The 24068-nt window shown below is 28.7% G+C and overlaps 1 protein-coding gene across 2 annotated transcripts; it reads right to left on the bottom strand.

The window, feature by feature from the left end:
* On the bottom strand, positions 1–24068 carry LOC123297278 (facilitated trehalose transporter Tret1-like). 2 transcript variants are annotated; one of them, XM_044878879.1, is made up of 3 exons: positions 23838–24068; positions 3051–3183; positions 1–2079 (listed from the first exon to the last, which is right to left on the bottom strand). In XM_044878879.1, exons 2-3 carry the CDS (start codon positions 3160–3162, stop codon positions 707–709), a joined length of 1485 nt encoding a protein of 494 aa, XP_044734814.1. In that variant the 5' UTR covers positions 3163–3183; positions 23838–24068; the 3' UTR covers positions 1–706. The 2 variants fall into 2 exon arrangements, with proteins under 2 accessions (XP_044734814.1, XP_044734813.1); XM_044878878.1 differs by lacking the exon at positions 23838–24068 and adding an exon at positions 3250–3370.

Raw genomic sequence — 24068 nt, 5'->3', positions numbered from 1 at the left:
GAGCTACAACGCGACTCGAGATGTTAGGTATACTTTGCATTGAGTCAGATTTATTGAACAAAATCGAAATGTAGAAAACGACATGTTTAAAATGTAGATAGTAATTTTATTGACATTATTACATTGTGACAATAAAATTTTTATGAAAGATATAAGTGTGTATTTTTTAATCGAAAAAAGAAGGGAACGGACGTGAAAAAAAGAGCCCCCAAATTGATGGTTGCCTAGGGCCTCGTTGAGGGTTAATCCGGCCCTGAAATTAATCTTATTGTTAGAAGTTATGTTAAGATTGTAAGCAAATCCGTTGCAACTAACTATGGCAATTATATGTATTGTAGTGGACTCCAGATGGATTTATAATCAGGCATACTTACAATCAGGGTACAGCCTTAAGGCATGTTCATAGACGATGCTATTATTTCGGTTATCAACAAGATTTTAAATTAATTATCACCATATTGTAAATCTCATTTTAGTAACAGTTCCTGAATCTACTCAAAGCTTTTTTTTTTAGTTTATGGCATATTTGACAGTAAAAAATAATTTTGTGAAAAATTATAAACTCATACAATGTCATAAGTTTGGATATCAGTTTAAAAAATATTCAATTTATAAATATATATAATAGGTTTATCTATTCATTTCTCAAAACTGAATGACTAGAAGAATCAAACGAAAAAATAAATCACAAAATAAATTACTTATCCTAATTTTCATTTTTATTATATCCTGGATTTGTTTGAGCACCACCAGCTGGATGATGGGTTAAACGTGGTTCACCATTTAACTCTCTTTGAATTTCATCTAAAGTTTTGCCCTTAGTTTCAGGGACTAATAAAAATACAAATATCGTACCAATTATAGACACTGTAGCAAATCCATAAAATGTGGCAGATTGACTAGTTGCATCTGATAATGGCTGGTAAAATTTGGTAACAAAAAATGCTAAAACCCAATTAAATGTACATGCCGTTGATGTAAGAGTACTTTTTAATTCTTTGGGTACAACTTCACCCACCATCATCCATGGAATGGGCCCAAATCCAAGTGAAAATAATATTATGAACAATGATAGTGCTAAAATCGGTAACCATGACACGGATGTTTTATTTTCTTCAGTTAGATTGAAATAAACGGCTAGGAGAATACTACAAATAGCCATAACTATATCGGATGCTAGCAACAGAATTTTTCTACCTAATTTTTCGACAACGATTGATGCAATAAATGTTGCAATTACTTGCATGACTCCAACAATTATTACGGCATAGTCGGGTTTAATACCGACACCGGCTTCTTTAAATATATTACCAGCATAAAAAATGACAGCATTTACACCACTGAACTGTTGGAATAACATTAAGCCAAATGAAATCAAAACTGCTTTCTGTGCTCCTTTTGTTTTTAAAATTTGAGTTCGAGAAGTATAACCTGAACTTGAATCCTCATTTGCAGCAATCATATCTTGCAATTCAAGCTCAACATTGTAATGTGGTCCCCGAAAGAATGTTAATGATTTACGTGCATCTTCAATTTTTCCTTTTTTGACGTAATAAACTGGTGTTTCTGGTTGGAAGAAGAATACCAAAACAAAGATGAAAGGAATAATTAAGCAACATAATGTTAAATCTGAAACGCTTAGAAATGCACCAGCCACGTAATCGAAAAGTATACCAACTGTAACCATCAATTGGAAATAACTTCCTAAAGTACCACGTATTTCTTTTTGTGCGATTTCTGATGTATACAATGGAGCACTTACACAGAATGCACCACCCGCTAGACCAGTTAAAAATCGTCCAAAATATAGCATTAATACAGATTCAGCCCAATATATTAAGCACCAGCCAATTGTAAACGGAATAATTAACAGGAGCATAGTAATTTTTCTACCAATCACATCCATTACGAGTGCAATTGGAAAACATATTACTGCCGCTCCTAAGCACATTAAACCTCCTACCCAACTAAATTCATCATCAGTCACAGTAAATCCTAAATCTCCATTGTCGACAATTTGTGTTTTTGTGGGTGATGTCCAACTTAAAACAGTACCAGCGGCAAGAGCACCCATTGTAACTAAAACATTATAAAAATTGACATTTAATAAAGATTCGTAAATTTTAAATTCTAATGAAGGTTTGTGCATGTAAGCTTTATTTTGAGAAAAAGTTTATAATCATTCAAAGCGTTTTTCGCGTTTTCTTTTTTGAAAGAAGTGAAGTTTAGTTGGCATTTGTCGAAGATAAGAAGCTTTTATTATGTAGCACTATAGAAAGTAAATTTTAATGATAAACAAATTTTTTCCCGAGTCATCTATGCGTAGAATAAATAAATAAACGCTTAATGTATTCAAATCTAAAATATTAAAAAAATTGAAATTATGTTTTTATAATTTTGAGCGCCTCAAGCTCACTTAAAGTTCTCTTATTAGTGATTATCGGTGAAAAATTATTATCTTAGACCATTATTATACAAAATGAAAGCTTTTTTTTAAAAATGTTTTTACATAGGGAAGTTTAATTAACCGAATTAAATCTGTGAATTTATTTTTTTCTGTAAATTTAACGCGGACAAAATCGTATAAGAAAACAAAAGGTAATGGCAGTGGCTAGAAGTTACAAAAAACTACGGAGTCTTAATCGTTCTCTCTAGATAAATTTCGGTTTTTGCCCCAATTTCCTAGATCAGTTTTTTGTATTTTATAAATACGTATTTCGACTACCATGTAGTCATCATCGGTAAGAATTAGCTAGTCGTGATTACTCTTATTATGAATGTTAGTCTTTGCTAATTTGGTGGCGGACTGCACAGTAATTTGGTGCAGAGTTCTCATTTATTATCTTCGATAATATTTATATTCTCTCTAGATGTTTAGCATTCTATAAATAATTTTTGAAGTAAAGAAAGCACGATTTGTGGAGTGTTAAATAACTTATTTATACGTCATCATTTTTTGTATCTTCTAACTACACCAACAACTAATAGGAAACAGACTGAAACAGTTCGTTTCAGCTGGGCTGAATATTTAAACCATAATTAAGAATTACCTGCAATGGCAGCAGTATATTGCGTAAGTTGTCGAGCTTGTCCATATCCAACTCCAGATTCTGACACTAATGTTAAACTACTAACCCCCAATTTTTCACCCTCTTTCGGCATATTTTCAGATGTGCTTGCTTCCTAAAAATAAAACAAACAAAAAAGTTTATAATTAAAGTTAAAAAAGTATTTAAAAAATAAATCTACCGCATATTCGATGTCCGAAAGCAAATTATCATCGCTTGATGCATCTAAAAGTCTTTCTTGTTCTTCACTCATTTTTATAATAAATTAAAACTTGTGTTTCAACAAGTCAATAAAATAATATGGCTTTAGATTAAAAATAATTCAATTTTATATAAATAAGATAAAATGCCAATATTATTGTTTATTTATTTTGCATTACATATTCTGACAATTGATCTGACATATCTTTAGCTTAATCAGCTGGTATACCTCCTCTTTATTTATTTTATTGTTTTGATAAAGGATGAAAAATAACTACCATACTACTATGGAGTGCAGAGATACCTCTCTATGGGTACCTTTACACTTCATACGTATATACTGCCATCACTATGGTAACCGTATATGCAAAAGGTTTTGCAAATATTTTACTCAAGTTGCCTATACTGAAGAAGTATACTTTTCTTTATTAACAATTTCCAAATAACGGAAAATGTATTAAAAAGACTTTGTAGGTTCAAGATCATCGTCAATTAATACATAAAATATAATCAATATGCAATTAATTGTGTAGATTATAATTGAATTGTTTACTAGCTGTAAAATAATTAATATCAACATGATTTAATCTAATTGCAATATTATTTTAACACATTAAATGAGTTTAATTACAATTTAATTTGTGTTTGTTTTAACTTTATTAAAATTAATGGAAATATTCACAAAGCAATCAAAATATTTATTAATATTTCCGTAAATATAATTTTAACACGATTTAAACCTCAATTAATATGCAATTATAAATTTTTAGTAAATATTGTAATTAAAGTTAATCGGGAATGTTGGCGATATCGGTGATACTGATATGATCAACAGGGTGAACTCATGGAGGCTGTATTTGGTAAAATATTATTGAAAAAGATTTCGCTCGGAAGTATTCTCTTTGGAAATAGCCGTCGATGAATGTTTAAATAAACAAAAAAAGTTTATTATACATTTAAAACTTTAATTAGGTAATATCTTTCAGAAGATAAGATTAGCGCCAACTTCAAAATTCATATAAAATTTATTGATTAAAGTCTTTCATAAAAAGATTTATTATGTATATCACCTTGCGTTTGAGATTTTGATACAAAATTTTAAAATCACATAATAGGTGTTACATTGATTCTGTTGTAAGATTAGGATTTTCAGTACTGCAAGATTTAAAATAACATAATCCCATTATGCTGCCTAGAAGTGCATGAGTTCGTGGTGCAAATGTTTCTATTTGTCAATAAACAATAAATTTTTAATTCATTGAAACAATTACGATCAATGTTAAAGTTCACTTAAAAAATTAGTAAACAGGCAACTTGTGTGACATAAATGTTAAGTGTTTGTCAAATAATCGAAAACTATTATACATGTATAACGTATTCGTAATTCAAGTTGCCTATTTATTAATATTGTTAGTAAACTTTAACATTAATCGTTTCATTGAATTAATAATTTATTGTTTATTAACAAATGCAAACATTTGCATCACTAACTAACTCATGCCTTACTAATGATATTTGACACCTTAGAAACACATTCCATGAGGTTTTAGCGAAATGAGAGCGATTTCTTTCATTTTTCTTTATTTGTAACATTTTTTACTTTGCTATTTAGTCTGCAAATGATACTAAAGGAACACAATCTCAATTTTATTTAAAATAATGCCACTTACTTGACTTTAGCTTGCCGTGTTTAAAACTTTAATAAAACATTAGTAACTTCTATGAAATTTAGTAGGTATCTAATTAGAACTCAAAATAAGTTTTATAGTATCTTCAAACACTTATTATACAAATAATCATTCGTTTTGTATTGTGGTATTTGCTGTTTTCATAGACTTATTCTGAACAGTTAATTAAGAATAAAATTTTTATCTTAAGTACTTTTATTATTATAAGTGTTCGATAGTAATTTAATTAAAAAATTTATTCCATTTTTTTATTGTTACTGTAAAAGTTGCATAATAATTTGATATTTTATTCTTCTAATTACAAATTTTTAAATATTAATTAGTAGTTTTCAAAATAGTTTATTAATTTTTTACAGTTATTAGCTTAATTTATTTACAAAGATTTTTCAAAAATATTAGCCAAGTAATTGAATTATAATATATCTACTCTCGTGCCTATCGACACAAAAGTAAAAACATTCTACGGCTAATGGTTTCTATCGACACCAGGGTAAAAAACATTCTATGGCTAATGGTTTTCGACCGATTACTGAAGTTTAGCAACATTGGGCAGGGTCGGTACTTCAATGGATTAACTCGAAAAGTGGTCGATAAATCTACTATTAAATTTTCTTTTTATTCTTACGGGAACAAATATTTAAAAATAACTGAAAAAAGGGATGGAAGTTATATAAATGTCACATGTGTTTCTAGAATATCCTACTCCTCTAATAACCAATATCGGACAAAGCGAAACGTGACCGGGTTAAGCTAGTATGTTAATAATTTCAACTTTCAAATTATAAAATTTTAATTATTCATACTTTAATTATTTTAAAAATTTAAAAAAAAAACCAACTTATTCTAAAATTTTAAGTGTTCACTTCTGTCGACAGGCCTTATGACTGCCTTATTTTTAAGGGATTGTGATGACATCTACTTGTGCACCTTTCCTTGTGGACTTTTTTTACTAGTCTAAGAGCTGAGTGACATTTTTGAACAGGTATTTGAGGCACCTTGAAAACTGAATACAAAGTGAGGCAATTTTCATATCCTCAATTTTATGTTTGAGAAGTTTAAAAATCAAGAAGCCAGATTATTTTATCGGTTTTAACACCCAGCTTGGCAGTTTCAAAATTGATGAATCACGAGTGCGAGTGTGAGAGACAATATTATATTTGAGGATATAATTTTTGCCTTGATAATTTTTAAGATATAATAAGTATTAGACAAGTTTTCAGCGGGCCTCAAATACCTGCTAAAAATTTCAAAAATCATTGGGTATAGAATCTTGAAATTTTTATCCCGGAATCTCCGAATATTGACTAATTTATAAGCGTACAAGGAAGTCATGTCAGTCATATGACTCCAATCCTAATAAGATTTATTTATCATAATAAAAGAGCGTAAAATATATGGCTATTAAACTTAACCTTGGTAGAAAACAATTTATTTATCAGTCGTAATTTACCTACATAAATTAAACATTTAGCATAATTGGACCAAATTATTTAATGTTTTTTTAAATAAAAACAATTCTACAAACGAATTGGAAAGTTTTGTCTGCAATTTAGTGTAGAGGTAGACCATAGTGGCATGTGTTCGGAAAAAAACTCATGAACAGAGGACCTCCACAAAAAAAAAATTTTCGTCACATTTAATATTTCTTACTGTTTTTGACTGTTTTTATTGGAATAGAATTTTTGATTAGTGTGAACAAAATGAAATGTCTTTAAAAATTTTTTTAAAATATGATATGAGAATTTGCTACCCCCAAAAGTCACATCGTAGATATTAACTCAACTTACATACCAAATTTTAACAGTCTAACTCACTTTGGAAATACTAAATGTAGCATTGGTACTGAAATTTTTCTAAAAGTCGTAACTGCCAGGCAAGACATTTCTTGTCTTGAATGGTTGAAAATAGAAATATGTTTGGAAGATACATTCCTCATATCTTGAAAGCACATTTAAATCAGCTTAATACTAAACCATAGCAAAAATGTTAAAAAAATAAATTACACTTTAGCATTTTTTTAAATATTACACAAATCATTAAGAATTCTATTTGTAGGTATATAACTAATTATCTTTTCTCGCCAGCAACAATGAAAGAAAAATCAATAATTGTAAGTAATTTCCACGAAAATATGATGAATTTGATTAAAAAACAACAAAAATGATTTTAACCTTCATTTGAATCAAGTGTAAAGGTTGTATCACACTAGATCTAGAATATCTATTTTATTCTAGATATGGTGCAGTTGGGGTTTCTGCATAGATAGATCATTTGACTGCTTTAGACAGCACAAGATTGGAACCTAATCTAGGCACATCCATGATCTCGCTGAAAGTGCAGGATGTGAACTTAATTTAGACACAGTCGATGGTCTCACATGCATGTTTTCAAAGAACATTCACGGCGTTGGCGGTAGGTCCCAGAAGATAAATATGTACTTATAAAAACTAAAGCTAAACTTCTTATAACATCCCTTGCCGTAAACGAGCAGGTGTTTTTTGGGTTTCCATTTCTCCGTAAGGAAAACTTAGCAACTCTATATTCTTATACCTTGATAGGGAAAAATAAAAATTTTACACAAAACTTATTGAGTACCATTTTAGCCTCGATAAGAAAAGAAGGATGTTATAAGAAGTTTTAAGCTTTTGTTTGTGTATTTATCTTCTCGGGAATGGATTAATCGATTTCAACGATTTTCTTTATTTATTTGAGGGCTGATTTGATCGGCATGATTTTTAACCATATTATTATTTATATTCTTAACCTCATTATATAGGAATTTCAAAATAATGTGGAAGCGCGAAGAAGACTTAAATATTAGAAATTCTATAATGATATCTACTGGCGCTCCTGAGCCTCCATAATACAAATAAAATAATAATTTGTATAATTCGACACAAAAGGTTTTTTATTTTATGTCGGAGGTTTAATAAATTTTGCAAATATCATTGAACTGTATATTTTATCGAAAGAAATATATTGTTAAACTATAATGAATATTATTGAATGAATAGTTACGTATTAATATTTTGATAGCACACTGGCACGCACTTGTTACATTAATATCGCGTATACTAACAATGTATAAGAAACTAGCCGATTTCCGCTCGCTTCGTTGGAAAATTCTTATTTTATAGCTATATATTACTAAGCGATACTCTCCATTCCCTTAGACATCGAATAGACTTTCAACCTGCGTTGGTTTTCGGCATCAGAGTTCGCGTTTTTTTCGATATATGGCATAAATATTTAAAGTTACCATATTATAAGGAGATCAAAGGAGGGCCAAGAAGACTTTCCGAAGAACGATGGTGAAGCTCACCACACTCGCAATATAATATCTATATCTGACGGTAAAAAAAAAAATTGCAGTCGTGGGACCCTCGTTAGGAACGAAGTTCCTTACAAAGCTATACGAAGTAGACGAACATAATTATAGTACGTGAATTTTTCCATTTTTGTACTATTTACATCTACATCCAAATCTAGTTATACTAAAAAAAAAAGCAAAATTCGGGTACTATAATAAATACAAATAATAGAAAGTAGGTGACATTTCGTGGTTGCCATTAATATGGCACACACACACAAAGCATATCTCACATTGTTACGTGACAGAAAATATATTTTGTGAATTCGATCTTAATCGTTCAAGTCGTTCAGAAGTTACACGACAACAGGCGCACCAACAAGTATATGTATATATTACTAGCAACCGCCCGCTTCGCTAGGCAATTTCAATTTTAAAAACAAAAACTACAGCTTTATAGCCTTCACTTCTCTTGCCAAAACTTATTCCACCTTTCACTCAAAATTCCATGAGTTTTCCTATTTTTTTTTTGAAAAAAAATACTCGCTGATAACGTAGCTTTCTAATTGTGCAATTTTTTAAAAATCGGTTCAGTTATTTTTTGAGTTTATCCATTACAAATAAACATACAAACATACAAAAAATCAAATCTTTTCTCTTTATTTACTTAGTTATTTAGAAGTTTAGATAAAAAATTTCTGGTGAAAAAAGTTTACACTATCGATCCAAGATGTAATATTTTCGTAATGATCACGCAAAATAATATAAAAGAAAAAATAGTATTAAATTTTCCGAATAGGTATATTAAGTTTTTTGTGTGAAATCAATATTAAATACATTCTGGCTATAAAGTTAAACACTGAGTAGAAAGTTAAGAAAAACTGGATATGCAATTACCAATTTTCCACTTGTCATGTTAGCATTAACGCAATCAGTGATCTAGAAAATCCCTTAGCATGAATTTTACTCCTTTTTTGAAGTTTATTTTCGTTAAAAATAGCAAATATTATCCTTTAATAATCAGCCATATTGGATCCAACATTTTAAACTTTTAAAAGCACACTCTTTAAGGAGGCTCCCTCACCAGTAATAGAAAAAATAAATTAGTAGAAAATGAGTCAAATTTTTAGTATGTTGTAGTTAACGATACATATTATTAAATCAAAAAAAAAAATTGGGTATCTTATCGATCAATTAAGAGAGTTTTTATTAATTAAAAATACACTAAATAACATACCATCCTCATATCATGCTATGTTATTTAGTGTATTTTTAATTAATTAATTACTCTCTTAATTGATCGATAAGATACCCAACTTTTTTTTTGATTTAATAATATGTATCGTTAACTACAACATACTAAAAATTTGGATCATTTTCTACTAATTTATTTTTTTCTATTACTGCAGGTGAGGGAACTTCCTTAAGTATATAGATTCTGAATTAGAGTTATTTCCGAGTAGTTTAAGACCAAAATCAAATCGATTCGTCAATTTCCTACAAAATCGGGTGTGTGAAACCTAAAAAAAGTATTATAGTATATAGGAGCTCGCAACGTTTTGGAGAGAGAATTTTATTATTGCCCAAGCTCTAACATTAGGAGCAAGGGAAACATCATATCATAAAATCAGCAATAATAAAATTCTTTTTGAGCCGACGTTGCGAGCTCCTGTACCATTATATTTAAGTAATAAAACTTAATGATTTTATTCACCTAGACCTAGACATACAAAAAGTGGATGTTAATGAAAATTTAACCTTCACCTTAATGTTTCAAACAATTTCTACGCCTAGACAGTACAGGATTGGGTGGTTGATTTTTACATGATCATGAATCGTGTAATAAAAAATACAATACAATAATTATGTTTACATTAAACACGTTTTTTTCTAGTTGGTTTATGCGGCATACATTAAAATGTAATTTATAAAGTGCGATTTAAGGAAGTACAAGCAGGGCAATAAGATTAAGATTAAGGCTTGGAATTTTTTTTTGAATCAAATATTCAACTTTGATGATGAATTTGGACGAAAAGTAAGAATCAAATTTTTCGATATTTGGCTTAGTTTAATTTCCTAAATACCAAAGACTAAATATACTGTCCCACAAAGAAAAAAATGACGCACTTAAAAAAAATTTAAAATTTTCTCGAAATTTCAAACAGGTATATCTCGACGAAAAATGAATGGATCTTAATGAAATACAAATCACGATAGCTTGGAATTTCTAGTTTTTGGTAAAAATTGTAAAAGCATGCACAGGATGCAAAAGTATATTTATAAAAGAAATTAAGCATGTGCAATCGAAAGCTTGTTTATTTCTCTTTAAAATTCGTTTAAATTGATGTTTATACGAGCTTCTTACATCGAGTTATTCGCCGACAAAGTAAAATAGACATTTTTAACATTAAACTTCCGTATCTCCTCAAATAATGATGTTTCAGAAATAAACCTGAACTAATTCGAAAGATTAAACCTTTATGTTTTTGAAACAAAAACTAAAAAAAATTATTCCTTATCGCTTTGTTACGAGGTGTGAAATGGTGGAAAAAATTTTTCTAATTATTTATGAACTTTGAACGAATGCACGCGGTCCTACGGTAGTATAATATAAAACCACTTGAAGTTATGCACGTGGTTTTTTTCTTGTTTTTATCTAAGGAATTTCATATTAAATTTTTGTACAATGTTAAGGCTGAAAATATTCTATATATGTATTGAAAGAATAAAAGAGTGCTTCTGTATAAATAATACCTATTTACCTATATGTTGTTGTTAATAATAATATATAATTAAAATTAGATTAGGTATTGTTTATACAAAATAAGTTTCTATACATGTTTTAACTAGAAATATGCATATTTATTTAAAAATATACGTTTTATTTCCGGAAAATGATAATATTTTAAAATTCCTTATAAATTTCTTAAAAATTTCGAAGTTTAAACTAATTTATAAATGATTTATATGAATCTATATGGAAGACAATCTTGGAAACATAAACCTTGTTTAAAGTCTTGTTTTTTACATTCAATTCTGAAGATATGATATTTCTCGATATAATTGGGAGAATGTTTTGTAATAAAGAACTAAAAGAGTTGGGTCCATAATTAATCAAAAATTTGATGCTTCTTTTACCCTGCTTTTTTGGAGGATTGAGAAAGACAAATTTGATAATAAAAATAAAGTAGGTCTTATAAACCATAACTCGAATGTCGAATTTATGGAAGTGTAAGGTTTTTCGATATTCTAAAGTTGTCAAAAGATAATAACAACACAATTATACATTAAAATATGGCCGAAAATTTCTAAAAACTTCTATAATCTTCCTGCTATTTTCCAACTATCTTATTGTGTTGTCATTCTTTCACCATTCAGTATTTAAAATTATAAAATTTTCCTCTAAAAAACCTTTATAGGAAAAATACTTTAAATAGAAATCAATAGTTCAATGGCCATTAAAATGTCTGTATATGTTTTATTGAAATTTTTTCCTTCTTGTTTGCAAACTACATTGTTTATATTGCACAAATAATCTTCCTTCCCTGTACACTCAAATTAAAAAAAACTGATATGAAATGAATTTTAACAAACATATGATATAATAAATACTTCGAAACTAAATCTGTATATAATATTACGCATTTCGAAAAGTTTTTCGTGATATTGATAGTATTGGAGTCAAAGTTTGCGTATCACAAAAAAAAAATTTTTTTAAGGTATAAAATAACCACCACTTTTGTACAGGTTTTTCGCAAAATTTCACAAATAATGATATTTATGGGGTTTAACCTCCGTTTTTCTGATATATACGCCTATAACAGAGGCCACCCACATCATTATTTGTTAATCTTGTTTTATTTATAAACATATTTACAATTACATTTTGATGTGAATGGAGTCGGTTACTTCGTTCTTATCCAAGCGACGACAATGTGATCAATTCTACCGCCCTCATTAATCATAACTGTTCACACTGCCGCTGCCTGGATTCGAACCAGCAACCTAAATCATATATTAATCATAAAATTCCACAAAAGTGTAAAGATAAATTTTACCAAAACCTATCATTTTCTTGTCTTTTGGTGTAGCTAATAGCGAATTTCCGAAGGAAATGGAACTATTGCTTTTGAACTGATGATGGAATTTTGGGAAAATTTGTTCAAATGTCCATCTAGCCTAACTAATAGATGTATGTATATGTATCTATACATTTATGTGTCTGTACCATCTCTAGCGGTCGTAATTTAAGGGTTTTGGTATTTGAAAGATCAAGTTCCTTAATGAGAAAAATCAACAGACAAACAAGTGGTTCGGGGATACGCAAAGTAAGCAAAAAATACTCTTGTGATTTTTCTAGACGTTTAGTTTTGGAAATAAAAATTCTTGCAAAACTAAAAATGCAATTTTCTATTTTAAGAAAAATGTGTTAGTTTTTCAATCTGAGGGAATTCGCTTAACAACGCAGCCCCTGTACTATGAATTTTCTTTGTATTTGCAATAAATTTTATGTTGTTGCTGTGGACCATAAACATAAAAGTAGCTCCAACTTGATTGTTATATTTTAAGTTGCGCTTGGTTCTATTTCATTGGACGGGACAGTGCATAAGTAGCAATACTATTGAGATGTTTACTTATGTTTAAAAGTCGTTCACATCTTTCTCATAATTATAAGAGGCAATGATCTCTTATTGAACTGAATTCTCATTGCCACGAGCACAACCATGTAGGTACATTGCATTTTGCAATACTTGCATACTTGCTATTTTATTCAGAATATATATTACACTCTATACAGGGTGCTTCAAGTTATACTAGTGGGACTTCATCAAATGGCCGACAATTTTTCAATGCTTTTTTACCCAGTAAAAGCACCCTTTTCTAGATACAGGGTGTTGAAATTTTTAAAAGGATTATTTTGTAAATATTTTCACAAGTCACGTATGGGACATTAATGTATTTGTAATAAAGTCAGTGACGTTAGACATTTTTCTCGAGACGTGGTGCTGGCTGCAAAGTTATAGTTCTATCGCTGATCTTTTACTTATACAGTCAAATTTCCAATTTCGCTTAGTAGGCGTTTTGCAAATTTTCCCAAAAATATCCTTTTTACATACGCTGTATATATGAAATATATATCAAGGTATATTAAATTTAGTTCCAAATTTATAACGCTTAGAAATATTGATGATACGAACAAAATTTTGGTATTGATGTTCATAAAATCACTTAATTAGTCCATTTCCGCTTATCTGCCCGTCGATCTATCAGCACGATAACTCAAAAACGAAACGAAATATCAAGTTAAAATTTTTAGAGCGTGCTCATGACGTAAAAAGTTAGTTTGAATTCGTAAATGAGCTGCATAGGTAAATTGGGTCTTGGGTCGGTTGGACCCATCTTGTAAACCGTACAAGATAGAATAAAAGTTTAAATGTAAAAAATATTCCTTATAAAAAATAAATTGTTTGAAACATTTTTTTCGTAAACACCATTGTTTCCCCGCGAAGGCAAAACTTAAGTATTGGGAAAAAAATAATAAACACGAAAAACAAAATTTCTAGAAAAAAGGTACTTTCGAAAATATTGATATTCAATACTGGTTATACAGAGCATTTCAACAATTTACTCTTTCAATTAATCAATTTCGCTGGTTTTTTCAAAATTCCAACATCCTATATCCGGAAGAGGATACTTTTCTTGCTAAAAGTGTATTGAGAAATTGTCATTATTTTAACGTTATCTGCCATTTGACGAAGTTCTGCTGATATAACTTGGAGCACCCTGTATAATACAATATAACTGCGATTTTAACCGATTTTTTTTAAAGGTATAATTTTAAGAGACCTGATTAAATTACTTTGTATATGATAATTTCACTGCCTTCGTTAAGTCTTTGTCGGGGAAATTATTGTTAAAAATTGGTTCTCATATCTCATCAGAGCATTTTATATAATTTACATGCACAATTTTTGGTTCTCATAATGCTAACTAAGACTTATATTTGTATTTTTCATGGCCCTTATTGAATAATAATTACGAAATGGGCGGTAAATAACATTGTAACTGTAAATAACGCTGCAATTGATTCTACAAAAGCTATATTAAAAATTAAATAACGTTAATAAACGTTCTTCAATAATTTAAGCTGAAAATCCGGGAAAAAAGTCTAAAACACAAGTTTCTTTTTTTTGGGCATGTAGGAACATTTTTGTTATATAATTTGAATGTTCTATATTAAATAAATTACTAAAATTGTTAAGTTAGAATGTCCGTTATAATCTAATTCATAAAAATATGCTCATATATCTTAGACTCACCTTATTAAAATTTACCGCTTAGGAATAAACGGGCTAGAGAAATAATATTAATATTTAATTTTGATCATTTTGTATTTGTATATCATATCTGTAATAAAATTGCCTAGAAATAAAAAGAAAGTAAATTACTCACTTATATATTATTTATCTAGTCTTTGTCTAGCCACGGATACCGCACTGCTGAATTCCGCAAGGGTCAAGCTAGTATACGTATATTATATGTCACATCAAACGTGTTATTGTACTTAATACTTAGACATTGTATGTATACATATACCTACAAGAGATTCTACTAAAATGGTCCATACTGTGCATTCAACTTTAGAATATAGTCATTACAACGCTTCAACGATATCTTCCATCTATTGAGGAAAAAAAATCGACCACCCAAGTGATTGCTTAACGATCAATGTTTCCGGGTAAGATATCCAGTCAGACTCGATTGAGCGAAGTACATACAGTAGAGATGTCTGCAGAATTTTTAATTTAGATGTATAGTTAAAAATTTTGAATTCTTTTTTTTGTAACTGGTTGTTACATCTCTGTATTCAATGGAATAATTGAGCTACCAGTTCAGGTTACAAGAATTTTGTTCATTTACCACGATGTAGTACTACATTGAGTTTAAGCAGAAAAAGATAGCATTATTACAGTGTTAAAGGATTATAATTTCAACTACACTTAGTGTAAATAGTGTAAATTATGATACGAAAAGAACATATTCCAGTAGTTAGTAATATATAAATTTTTTTTCCTCTACAAGACATCTTGTCTTGCGATTTAATTGGATGTGGGTATTTCATGTGTACTCTTAAGTATTTAACATACTTCACTGTACGTGTCACGGATCATTAGTTAAATTAGTTAGAAAAATGTGCCCCATAAATTTCCCAGTTATTACAAGTAAATTATTAAAGTCGTAAATATCTTCTTAAATATTTGTAAGCAATGTTTAAAAAATTAGTTATTTAGTTATTTTAAATAAATTTTATGTTAAGATCTTGTAAAGTCATGAATCAGAGTAAAAGTACCAATAAATGTATTTTAAGGTAAACCATCGTACGAATTCGGCATTATAAGTTTTCTCATACTCAAAAATTGAGCGTAAATAGGTAATGTATGTTTGCTATTAAAATGTGTAGTTTAAAATGACAACAACAACAAAAACAATTATGAAAATGAGATTGTGGTAAATAAATTACCGGAAATAATTTATTTTAAATCAAATTAATAATTTTTCATCATTAAATACGTATATAAAAAACTTATAATATAAGAAACAGATTGTAATATAATTGAAAATTATTATAAAAATAATTTTTTTTTATACAACACTTGGTTAATTAATTAAATCACTTAATTAAATAATTGCTTTATATAAGTCTTTAAATAATTACTATGTTATCTAATATGACAAAGAGATAAAATTTGTTTGTTTTGTTTGTTATATTAAGTAAGGAATAGTCTCTAAAACTACTGGATCGATTATGATGATTAATTAAGTGTTCTAAAATTTTTAAAATGGCGGTTGCCGCTTTTATCGAGTAACTCTTAAACTACTAGTTAAAAAATTTTGCGGCTGTGATATTTTTAGATCAGAACGATCTGAAGAACATTTGGGGGGCGGTTTGAGAAAGTTTTACAGAAAGCCATTTTCCTAGTTATATACTAAAAGTATAATATATAATAATCGTAGCTTTAATCGCTCGTAGCTCAAAAACTACTCGTTTATGGCCGTGAGAGCTTTTGATCAGAATGATCAAAAAAACATTTTAGGGTGGGTTAAAAAAAGTTTCACAGAAAGCCCTTTTCCTATCTAATATTACGGGGTCATTTTCAATGTAAAATATGTATACAATCCATAGACTTATATGCCCATCTATACAATTATACAAATAAAGAAGTGTGTCGTTACTATGGTAATACCCTGAAATAAAACTCATGCACGAAGCAAATACAGAAAAAAATATATTTATTAGTTTTTTGAATTGTTTAAAACTTTCAGTAATAATTTTTTAGCCTCTGTATTTATATGACATCATTTGCAAAAAAGAAAATATTACTGATTGATGGTGGTAATTTAAAAAAAAGAAAAATGATATTGACATTGAAATAACAATGTAAAGTTCAACTAATTAATTTGTTTATATGTTTATACGTATAATATACATTTGCATACATTGTTAATGAATCATCATTTATGTATTTTATCGGTAGTTGAATCATAATACTATTGTAATAATTTACTATATGAACAAGATAATTGGCACACCTCTGGTGATTAATAAATCGAACTATATTTATTTTGTAATATTTATTACAATATTAAATCAAGGAAAATGACCCCGTCAATTTTGTGTTTTTTTTTATTCCGAAAAGATAATAATTGAATATTCTATGTGTATCCCAGTTTATTCACTATTTACACTGCGAATAATCGCCAAGAATAGTTTATCACTGTAATAACACTACCCTTTTCTTCCTGCAATGAGTGTTGTACAGAACTGCATATAGTTTATTAAAAAAGTGACGATTGTTATTACTAATTATAAGGAGCCTATAACTTTTTTATTGATAAATATTTTTGTTTAAGTTTTGTTTTGCTTCAGAAAGTCGGAATATTGAAGATCCCATTATTTTAACCCCGACTATACAATGACCAGGGCTATGTGTTTGACCCATATGTATGTATGCATGTTCATCTGTTCAGACCTAGCTTCTAAACTGCTTAGCATAATTTGACAAATGAGGTATCGTTAGAAGCGTCTTGATTACCCGATGATTATAGGCTATCCGGTGTTGCATTAAATTGAATATAGCGCCCTCTAGCGGATATAAAGCTATGATAGTACTTTTCAAATATATATATATGCTGCAAAATGGTTTAAATAAAATAAAGTTCGAAAACTAAAACCCCGACAATCACAGAAACGCGCTGTTAAAAGTATGAAAACAAGAAAATATTTTCATCTGAAATGGTTATGATAAGTAAAATTGTCATTACAGTCATGGGACCCCTATTCGGTCCAATGGAAAACTGTTTAATCTTAGAGATACCCCCGACTGTAATGACGATTTTACTTATCTTTCAATTTCAGATGAAAAGGTAGTTTTTGGAATTTTTGTATATTGGAAAATACTCCATTAATAATTAGAATCATCCCTGTATTATGAAACCCCAAGAGCTTACAGGACGTCTTTTTTAAGTTACAGGAAGTCAAAGTATCTCAGATAAAGATAAAGTTAAAATATGCTTGAAACTCGATCAATAAATCAAATCGGGTATATGCTTCAAAAAAAGGAGACTCTTGTTGTATATACTTAAAAAACTATTTTTTCCCAAATTTGCAAAAATTTTTATGGTGTGTGACTTTCCAAAAGGATTCCACGAGCCACGAGGTTCTTTGTAAGGTTATTGTTTTCCACATACTTGTATAAAATCTCTGACGTTAAAAAAAATCATATCAGAATATATCCTTGGAAGTGTAATTCCCTATATTAATATTTAAAATGTCCCGTGCTCATATATCCGTGACTTCCAAAGAATACACAATATTTTAAAAAAAGTAAGCTTTATATTACAAAAAATAAATATATTAATTTCATTTTTTCTTAAAATAAGACGGCAAGCAAATCATTCAGATGGAAAATATCAATGTTTTTTTTACTACTTATATTCAATATAGTGTATAAATTTACTGATTCTATTTTTAGAGATTTTTTTTTATTAGTACATTTAATTTATTTCTATGTCTTCGGAATACTCAGAATAATCATGCAGTAAATTATTAAGAAATAATATGTAAGTGAATTGTTATCGAAATTTTATCTAATTTCTTTTGTGTAGGATGCTTATTAATATGTGGCCTAATTTAATTAACTCTAAAGAAACGAGTATCGATTATGAGTAGGTAAATCGGTATTGAATAACGTAGTATACGCGGCTCTCAAGGAGACCTTCGCTTGAAACATAATATTCTATCTTATATTAGACGAGACGAAATTTCTAAAGTAAAATGGATCGTGATGCGGTTTTTTGCATTAGGTTCTAGAAGGTATTTATAACCTTTGTGAACATTGCAAATTATGGTGAGATAATATTCCTCGTTTGTGCATTAAAAAGTGAATTTTTGTACATTTTTTGAACATTTAACATATAGTAAGTAAATAATGAATAGAAAATGAATTTTTTCAAGTTTTTTTAAATAGATATTCTTACGTTTCATGATTATTACAAGCTTTTTATAAAATATGTTCTGCTTTTCAGAATGCCCATGCAGGTCCTCAGGTACTCCGAGGAATTTTTTTTTTTAACATTGGATTCGTGTTCAGCGACCCCAAAAACCCCCGAGTAAGCAATTTTAGTCCATTTTTTAAATTATTTAATCACAATTTACAATGTTTACAAAGTTTAAGAAATTTTCGCGATTTTGACGTTTTTTGTCCTAAATTTCCTCGTTTATATACCCTTCGTATTACACTACATTAAGAAATGTATGGCGATTACTACAATACTGGTATGGTATAGAGACAGATACTATAGTATCTATGTTGGCATAAGTAATATTACAGTAATGAATAGGGCTATCCACCAGAAGAATGGTGAGTATCGCCAACCAGTATGGGCCTGACCCCCATACCACATTGACTCGTTCGCCATAACTAATGTTAAAGTTACTACTCCCTTAATGGTCAAAGTAGTATGGCGTTCCAACCACGATACTGAATTCACCAGGAATCATGTTGAAAAGATGCTCCTATTTGTAAAAGTAAGTTTAAGCACCATGGTGTCAATTTTGCGCGGTACAGGAGAGTACAGGTGAGAATATGAATGTGATAGGTATTGGTATTTCAATCCTGTATCATCAAATATGCACGGCGTTATTGGATACTAGCTCTACATAAGTATTCGAAGCGAATAACATTAATGCCATACAGAAATAAACACGTAGGGCTTCGGAAATTGACGGGACATCAAAAACTTCCGTTACTGAACTTACCGAATTTATTTCTATACGACATTTATTTAATTCGCTTCGAATACTTATCTAGAGTTAGTATCCACCAACGACGTACATATTTGATGGTGCTGAGGTGAGATACCAAGGGGTCACTCCTTAGGGGTGTGACATTCATATTCTCACCTGTATCGCGTAAAACTGAGGCCATGGTGCTTAAGCTTATTATTACATTTAGTAGTATATATGTGATATTTTCTTTCACAGTTTTCAGCACATTTCACCCTTTCAATAAGTTCATTGGATGGACTCCGACCTCAAGGTTTTAGATATTCCTATAGTAAATTTCATCAACATCGGTTTAGCTGTGAGCTTCAAGTTATTATAATATTAGTAAAGATTCGATTTGAAAATCAATTCCGAAATCATACATATATATTCAATCCTAAAATTGATTATAATAAAAATTTGCATTCTTTTAGTTCAAATTTATTGATATAAAATGTTTGAATAAAAAGGAAATAAACACTTAAGTTGTAAGCTAAACTAACACAATAGATATATATATTATTATTTGTCACAAAGGTATTTTAAACTAATTCAATTGTTATCTAAATATACAGATAAAGGTAATATAAAATAATTATTATTTTCAATTAACATTTATAGCGCGTCTAAGCATCTTTTATATTGTACTTTCCACAAAATCGTATAGACTTATGAACTGTTTTGAAAACCAACGGAGAGGAGTGGAACACAGTTGTGTTATAAATCTATTTTGTAACCCCACGATATATAACACAGTAAGTGATATCAACCGGAAAATATCATCAAATGTGGAAAAGTGGTAGAACCGCTCCGATTTCAAAATTGTTTTTTTGTATGTTCCCTTAGACCTTCAGAAACATTCAGCCGTACTAACCTCTGCATTACTATGAAAACTGAGAAAATTTGGGTAGTTTTCCCATCACTAAAAGAGGTTTTTAGAGTGTCTGATATACACATATCTAATCTAATACATACAGGTTGATTTGAGGATTTTTCCAAATTGACTTAAACGAAAATTTGTACTAGAAAGTACGTTTTAGTGAGTTTTCAAACGAGCTATTGCGATTTGAAATTCGATTATTTTTCGCAGAGATACAGCTGTTTGAAATTATGGTAAAATTCTATGTTAAAAAAATTTTCTTTTAACACTTTGGTTCTGTATATAAGAAGAAACATAAAAATGAAGGGAAATTATGCCTTTAGTACTGGAGTTCTGTTGCTCACATGTTTTTTTTAAACATATTTTTAAATGATAATTAAATATTTTGAAATACTCTTTATTTATTTATGACAAAAAATGACTTTGCTATATGGTGATTGCAAATAAAATTTAAAAAAACTTTTCATATTTTTATTTTATGAATAATATTTGTGTAATTTTGTTATGTTTTTTTCTCATTTTTTATATTTGATGTCTATGCATAAATTTTATAATTTATGTTAAGATTCGTAGAAAAACGATTCATTATTAAACTAAGCTTGAAAAACATTAGTTTTACTGATTAACAAATGATAATAGTTTTACCTCTATACATGTATAGTGGAGGATATTTTCCATCCAGAAGGATTTAAGGTCATTGATTTTAGATCCCAAATGTTTTTAATCATTGATTTTAGCTCCCAAACGAAAAGATCTAAATCATTCAAATTCACTCGTTATACGTGAACATAAAACAGGTATATAAAATTAAGCATAATGATCTTAAGGTCAAAATCAGTAGTTTCGACTCGTGATTTTAATACCTTCTGATTCAAATTCAATTTAATACTATTACCATTTTGATATGTGTCAACTATCATTTAAATGGCTGTGAAAATCAAGAAATTATGGTGGCCTAAAAGAATTCCCGAGCTCGAATCAAATTTGAACCGACTAAGTAGTTTTAAGTTTTAAAATATTTTTAAATTTTTTATTTGGTTTATATTTTTTAAGTGGGAGCGTATAAAAAATTTGCGTATGTAGAGGATGTGTGGAGTCCCAAATTTTTATAAAATAATGTTGTATTTCTGTTCATTCAGAATTAATAATAAAATTATCGAGAAAAATGGAACTTGAATTATTAATATTTAATAATATTTCGACTTCTTTAAAAATTATAAATAAATAACTGTATTTTTACCATCGTGCTTGAACGCTACGCTCCGTGACCCTGTGGGTTTTTCAAAATTCTTAGTTATATTTTTTATCAATTTGTAAATATGAGTATACACCAGAAAAGTAAATAAGTTTCCAGTATTACTTATTAAGACCTTGATTTCATTTTCTTGTTACTGTAAGGTACTAATGAAAGTAAACGAAAGATAACAATATTAATTAATTAACATGCGAAACGGTGATAAATAAAATGAAAAATTTGTAAAGCGAATATTACACTGCATCAAACAGGGTTCATAAGTTTAAAAAATTATGAATATTATTATTTTCTTATTCGGTCTGCATGACAAACGAAGGAGAATAATTATTCAGAGGTGGGATTTAGGTAGGTAGGTCAAATATTATCCAATTTTTTCCCAACGAATTATCCAATTTTTTAGTTTTATAAAGTTTTCTACAATTTTTTAGTTGTTCAATTACATTAGCTATACAAAGAAATTTTGCACCATCTCTAAAACATGCTAGGCCCATCCAAATTTAAAACACTCCATAAATTTTATAAACAATTGATTAAAAAACAAAGTTTCGCTTTGACTTACATTTTCAGTTGAAAATATGAAGCATTCTCTCTTTTCCTACTTTGCAAATTTGTTTATGCCTACATGATATCATCTCCTGGCAAATTTATAATAACAACGCAACAGTTAATTTGAAGAAATTAAATTAAAAATAATATTTAAATTGCTAATTAACCGGTTCAAAATTCCAGTAAGCCAGGTAAACAAAAATAACAACTTGCTGTTTGAACATATACCGGTTCTATAAATTTTATTTCGGTTTCAAGTTAAGCTTTAAGTCTGGTTAAATATAAACATTGAATTATTTGATAATTTTGTTGAATTGAGATTATATTATTTTGTAATCGGTGTATATTATTTAAAAATATAACAACGTATATACTTTACTAAATCCATACTAAATCCTCACGCTTAGTTTCGATAAGCGAAAAAAAAAATATCGGCTTTAATAAATTTATTATCATACTTAATAAAACATAAATTCATTAATGTATTTGATGTAACAGACAGAAATGTTAATTTATACTATATTTTGACAATAATAATCACTATTTAGATTTAAACCGTGGCGTGATTTTAAAATGTACAATCAAATTTTCATGAAAAATTATATCAAAATAATTTATTTATCAGTATTTCTGTGAGAATTTATGCAAAAATATTTCTATTTCATATTTATATGAATGATAGGATAAATATTACGGACTTTTCATTAATGTAAAAAAATTTCAATGATCCAAAAAATTGATTTGTAAAATAAAATTTAATTTAAGAATGTATGAGCGCCAGGACAATTTTCTCAATCTAAAATTGCCTTGGTGCTCGTACTACCTTAAAGTCAATCAGTATCAAATTTTAAAATATATTTTTATTTTGTGTATTGTTTAATAACGTACACAATTCTCTAAGACTAATGAGGCATTGTATGTTTGTCTTATGTTAAATAAAAATTATAAAACTTATTGACCGGTCTTTGGCCCTAAAAATGGATCGGTCCACTGACCTTGACGCTACTTACATCAATTGTGGGGATTCCTTCAAAATACATTTATTTTACTCCGATAATTTTCATTCTAGTTTACTTTGTAATGAAAAAATTCGCAATTTAATACGACATTGAGAGCGCTTGATAAATGGTTTATGGATTAGCCATCATTTCTTAAATTTGAAACGAATTTAAAAAGGGCCGGAAATAATAGCCTTGCGCATTCTAGAATATATAAAAATCCAAGCACCATTAGCCAATTTTGTCTCATTTTGCATTCTTTATCGTTGGTATAAGCGGGAATCAAATCCAATTTACGAATTAAAAAAAATCGTTAAATCGATATATTTCGAAGTAAACAGGAATGAGATATTTCGGCACAGAATAGAAATTTGTTTTAAGAAATCCCAACAATTGTCAATTGTTTCGTCAGTAGTGGAGTCCTGGTTCATTTTTCAGACCAAGAACCTATTATACTTAATTAAAAATTGCAATAATAATGATTATTAATGAAGTGATTTTAAATTTATTATCATCTATTGTTGCAACTTTAACAATGAAACTTATTCAAAAATTCGGTACTCACGTTTTAAATGTTAAACAAAAAATCCTTTTATGTTAATGAAGCACTTATTATTTAAATAAAACACATCCAAGCGTTAAGCGCGTATTAAGTAACAATGAATCTTAAAATCACACAATAATGTGTGTACTACTAATAAATAATTGAACTACTGATAATTATACAAAAAAAAAACAACATTTGTACTCAAAATATTTGTAAGACAGCTTATCACTAAGTGAACTGTTTTATAAG

This window comes from Chrysoperla carnea, chromosome 4 (genome assembly GCF_905475395.1).
Source record: "Chrysoperla carnea chromosome 4, inChrCarn1.1, whole genome shotgun sequence".
Classification (NCBI taxonomy): domain Eukaryota; kingdom Metazoa; phylum Arthropoda; class Insecta; order Neuroptera; family Chrysopidae; genus Chrysoperla; species Chrysoperla carnea.
Note: the sequence above shows the minus strand (reverse complement) of the source record. Positions and strands in the feature narration are given on the sequence as shown.

What these genes read in the sequence shown, in the direction of transcription:
- LOC123297278 (XM_044878878.1), bottom strand. Translation starts at nt 3,321, where the DNA reads ATGAGTGAAGAACAAGAAAGACTTTTAGATGCATCAAGCGATGATAAT. An exon ending in TTTCGGACATCGAATATGCG is followed by an intron (nt 3,184 to 3,249) that starts GTAGATTTATTT and finishes TTTTATTTTTAG; the next exon opens with GAAGCAAGCACATCTGAAAA. An exon ending in ATATACTGCTGCCATTGCAG is followed by an intron (nt 2,080 to 3,050) that starts GTAATTCTTAAT and finishes ATAATGTTTTAG; the next exon opens with TTACAATGGGTGCTCTTGCC.